Source organism: Ictalurus punctatus, chromosome 4 (assembly GCF_001660625.3).
Source record: "Ictalurus punctatus breed USDA103 chromosome 4, Coco_2.0, whole genome shotgun sequence".
Taxonomy (NCBI): domain Eukaryota; kingdom Metazoa; phylum Chordata; class Actinopteri; order Siluriformes; family Ictaluridae; genus Ictalurus; species Ictalurus punctatus.
Genome location: NC_071284.1, coordinates 197501 through 202807, shown reverse-complemented (window position 1 = coordinate 202807; position 5307 = coordinate 197501). Strand labels below are relative to the sequence as shown.

Sequence of the window (5307 nt, the reverse complement as noted above, 5' to 3'; positions counted from 1 at the left end):
AGGATCACTACACCTTTCTTCCAGATGTGTGAAAGTTACTGGTTTGAAAAAAAATGAACTGGTATTAGCTGCGGAAGAGTGAGTCACCCAGTCCAAAACGCTGTGTCGTTTCAAATACCTGATCTTACCTGAAATGTTCTTGTCTGAATTTAGGCATTAGTTGACAAGGGTGTGATGTGCATCTGTGCGCTAGTGGGGATTTATTTCTGGGACCAGGTTTCATGGCAACTCAGTTACACTGAAATGACTGACTTTTAAGAGCTGAGTATAAATGTACATTCTAAATCTACTTTATAATAATTGAATATTTACTCGCAATAACAGTGGTATAAACTAAATTTCACTGTGACGTCTTTATCTCCACTGAATGATGGGAAGATGCTTCGACTTCCTATTACTAAAGCTGATGTGCTATTTTTAGACATTTCAGCATGGCCTGGGTTACTGAAAGCCTTCATAAACATTTCCCTGGATGAAGTCGAGTCAGAGCCGGGAAGGTGAGTCAGAGCCGGCTGGCGGGTTCTAATGGAGTGTCCAGCCATACTCTAGGGGATGAGTGGGATTTGGAGAAAGTGCGCTAACAGTACTCTCAGCACAAGTCGTGGCAGCTCCACTCAGGCATTAATTACACTGGAAGGGAATTTATTTTGACTGACAGTCCCCTGGAGATGGAGACATGTGAGCAGGCTGAAGAAACAGGTCAACACTGACAGCTACTTCAGGGGATGCTGAATATGACCGACAGATTTTTGGTTTTTGCTGCTTCTAAGATTGGAAGCACAATGACAGGAGCCCAGTCAGTCACCTGAGCTCAGAGAACACTATGAATAATCATCTAACAAATCTCAGTATTACAGTCTGATGGAACGCAGACATTTTTTATATAATGAGATGAAAGACCATGAAATTGGTAACCTGTGTTTTTGGTAAATTGGTAATTGACCATGAAATTGGAAACCTAGACCCATTTGGAAGATGAAATGCATCACTCTGACTCAGTAACTGAATATATATAAAATATAACAGCTATCAATATCTCGATAGTAAAATTGTTAGAGTTGAGCGACGCTTTATATCAAAAGATCTCATCGACAGCATCATGAGGAATGATGAAACTATTACACCAACACTTCCAGACAGATCAGCAGCTGGACTCATCATTTTTATAAATGTTTTAAGTCCGTAATGTTCGACTGACTTCATGCTGTGAAAACAAACACACAATTCAAACAAAAAACACTAAACTTACACTTCTGTCACCTGTACTGTTGTGTAGTGTGTTCTCCGCTTCGACCACGTGTGTTTAGTCTTCTTGCATTTTGGTAAAATTTTTAAATGATCATAGAGTGAAAAATAACCGCATAAATGGAGATCATATCTTGGGGGCGTGTCCTTCTGAGCAATTACCTGACATGACTGTCACTGATTGGCTGCATGAAATATAAAACACAAAATAATTTGCTTTAAGACATTTAACAGCAAATAATCTGATATGGATTTAAAAATAAAACCTTATACTGATGTGTGTGTACGGGGTGGTAACTGCTCCTGTTCTGTCTGTCACAACAGCTTTACAGAAAAACATCAACAATAAAATAAAAACAACGTTCTCCTCAGAACAGAGAGTGAAAACACGCGCTGGTGAAAAATATACGTCACATTTATTTCAGCGTTCACCATGACATCACAGATTCTTTGATTCTTTCTGTTTGTCTAATGATGCGTTTGGGCACTACAGGTAAAACCCTGCCCTCTAGACTACCTTGACCACACCCACCCAGACCTTCAGCAGCCTCGCATGTGCATCATAAACTGACAAAAACACAACATAAAAAACCCTCTGACACACACACACACACACACACACACACACACACACACACCAGTTTTAAGTTAACATGATGTACAAAAAGGAAGTCTGGAAAGACTCGGCACTATAAAAACATTTCACTGTTGTTGTTTTTGTTAGTTTTTTCTTTTCTTCTACTTCTTGTCATCCATCTTGCTGTCATTCTTAATGTGTGAATAAGAAACAATGCACTTATCTAAGCTGAGTTTAATGGCTTCACTTGTTTAGGCAGCCACGGGTTAAAGGGATGGAGACGTGTCAGATGAAGAGTCTCAGTCCTCAGTGTTCCCGGCTCTCAGTGAAGGCTGGATTTGATAAAAGTTCAGCAGTTTGTGTAATATAAGGACGTTCTATGCACAATGCACAATACAACACTGATAATGAGAAGAAAAACTGCAACAGAATCAGTAGCAAAAAAATGGATGGATTCCTGGTTGAATAAAGAAGCACTTGCATTTGGCCAACCCCTATGTCCTGGAGATGGTTCAGGCCAACACGGCAGTCTGTATGGTGTAGGGAGAGTCCATTCCCTCCACACAGGGGGCAGAGTTACATGGTGAAGATGCCTCACCACGGGGCAGAAGGCACCATCAGGACCGTCAGGAGAAGAAGAGTCCATGCGAAGACTGACGGCAGATAATGCACAGAACGCTGCTGACTTTTCGCCCTCACACCTACAGAACAACAGAGACATCAGAGAGTGTTTATATTTCTATCCTGCTCTTTATATGAACATTATGGATTGTAGCTTTCTCAGAAATATCTGCTGAGGTTTGCCAAAAGTTCAACTCCAAGAATTATTTGCAAGTTGGCAAATAAAGTCTTTTTTTCCCCCTCAAAGGCTCGTTAAGTCTATTGTCCATGTACACTTTAAATTTATCTTGTCACATTAGCTGTAATTGGTTTTTCTGCCGTGTAGGTGTGTGTGGAGGAAAGCTAATTAAAGAGACATTAAGCTAAAGTGCAGCTATGGCTTTATTAACTCAATTCACCTTCAAGTTTTCTTCACTGTCCACAAATGGAGGTGATATTGACCCACGTCTCTCCTTTAGCACTATAACTTTGCATGATTTATTTTTAATTATATGACAGCGATGTGGAGTTCTGGATTGTGATTGGTCAGAAGGTGGTGATTAGTTTTCTATAACAGCGGCTCTGACAGTAACGCAGGTTTATATTAATGCACTCGCTCTAATATGTTATCATTATTACGCAATCGTAATTGATGTGGTGAAGTTTTCTGTAAAGAGCTGTTTATTTAAAATTTATGGAAGGAGTCTCCAGTGTCAGCGCTTTGCAACAGTCAGAGGCAACACTGTAACTTTAAGTTTTCTGACATCTTCAGCACGGAGGAGTTTACACTTCTTTACTGTTTCTCACTCACACCACAAACTGTGATTCTTACTTGAAGAGAGAAAATAAAGAGAGAGAATAGAGAGAGGGATGGTGAGGGAAAGAGTGTTTATAGCTGCTATAACATAAGTGACAACAGGAACTAACTTGTTTCACCACAACATTAAATGTAACTATAAATGGATTAAACGCGTCACACCACCCCATCACTCAGTATTTTACCATGACAGCAACACACAGTGTTTATTAGTTACTTATCCAATGCAGCTTCTCTTCTTTTCAGATATCATCCATCTATCCATTTTCTACACCACTTATCCTACTGGGTCACGGGGAACCTGGAGCCTACCCTAGGGAGTATGGGGCACAAGGTGGGGTACACCCTGGACGGGGTGCCAATCCATTATAGGGCACATTCACACACCCATTCATACACTACAGACACTTTGGACATGCCAATCAGCCAATCATACATGTCTTTGGACTGGGGAGGAAACCGGAGTACCAGGAGGAAACCCCTGCAGCACGGGGAGAACATGAGAACTCCACACACTCACATGGAGGTGTGAGGCGAACATGCTAACCGCTAATCCACTGTGTGCCCCATATGGACAGAATTTTGACATTTTTCGTTTTTGTTCTTTAGTGAGAATTTAAGGTGGTTAGAGGTCATGTGACGCAGTGTTTAGGGACGAGGACAAGCACCTGAGGATGTGAGCACTCTGATTTGAGAGCTGGCTGCTCCTTCGCCTCCTTCACTGATGGCACACACTTCAATAATATAAGTTCCTCCTTCTGGTAGTGTGAGGACCGCAGCCGTGTTTGGGGTCCTCATGACCTGACTGTGACCACGCCCCTCCTGACGTAATAATACCTGAAAAAATAAATCAAAGTTAGTAACAAATACCACCATACACAAATGTGTGTGTGTGTGTGAGAATCGCACCCTGTAGCCTATAACATCCGACTCGTTGTCCAGAGCCTTCACTGGGTCCCAGGATAAGGAGACATTATTCCCCTCCTGAATCCACATCACATTGGCTGGTGGATGGCTCGGGGCTGGGGAGAGATACAGAGAGAGACTTGATTTTATTTAAAAAAAAAAAAAAGCCTTCATTTGTACAATAATCTTCCTTAAAAACACAAATATTATCTATAAAAACATTTGATTTAGGAAAGAGTGCTTTTGTTAGAGTAATATCCATCCATACCGCTTATCCTTCTCAGGGTCACGGGGAATCTGGAGCCTATCCCATTAGCATGGGGCACAAGGCGGGGTACACCCTGGACAGGGTGCCAATCCATCACAGGTGTTAGAGTAATATTAGTGACTTAATTTAAACAGCACACAGAAGCTCACCCTGCACCCACGTCCTGCAGTTCTGTGTCTGGTCTTCAGAAAGTCTGATAACGCTCGATGCACAACGAGACTGCAAGTAAGAGCTTGAACATCTTCCTGTTTTGTAACAAAGACCATGACATGGTCTAGATCAGCTGACAGAACCACCGTCTCCTGTAGACCACACACTGATAACCCTGCATGCTGGTTATTAATTGACAGAGTAAAGGTTTGATGGCCAAACTGTACAGTTTCACAAACAATGGACGACCTTGCCTTGTCCACCGCTGCAGCCAAGTCCTCACTTAACCCTGAGTATAATGCAAGCATCAGAATTTATCCATGATTAAAAAAAAACAACAACTTGTACCTATCCCAAAAGCATCTAGTGTATTAAAACGTTATGTGTGATCTTCTCTGTTAAAAGCTTTTTCTTGGTCTATAGATAAAAAACCCTTGAAACAGTTCAAGAAAAACATCCAGGCACACAGTATTTATCATTTTATTTATCACTATGATGTGTTCTTTCAGAGCATTTGACAGACATTTTGATAGGATTTTGTAGTCGAGACATAAAAGTGCCGCAGGCTTCCATTTTTTAAAGATACCTAAGTCACTTTTTTTTGGAAGGAGAGATAAAACCACCCGTGTGCAATTTCCCATTATTTATAAACCATTTAAAAAACCTCATACCGTTCTGCTCCCCATGTTTTCCAGAAATGTTTGTAAAATTCAGTTGGGAGTCGATCAATGCCTGATGTTCACC

The 5307-nt window shown here is 41.1% G+C and overlaps 1 protein-coding gene across 2 annotated transcripts in view; it reads right to left on the bottom strand.

Moving 5' to 3' along the window:
* Positions 1-1642: 1642 nt before the first annotated feature.
* The window catches only part of cntn5 (contactin 5), a 146272-nt gene continuing 142607 nt past the window's right edge, over positions 1643-5307 (bottom strand). For both annotated transcript variants that reach the window (XM_053677758.1, XM_053677759.1), the window contains exons 22-24: positions 4149-4261; positions 3908-4076; positions 1643-2523 (exon numbers count right to left, since the gene is read on the bottom strand). In XM_053677758.1, coding sequence (XP_053533733.1) covers positions 2417-2523; positions 3908-4076; positions 4149-4261 — 389 coding nt within the window. In that variant the 3' untranslated portion in view covers positions 1643-2416. The remainder of the gene's footprint in view (positions 2524-3907; positions 4077-4148; positions 4262-5307) is intronic.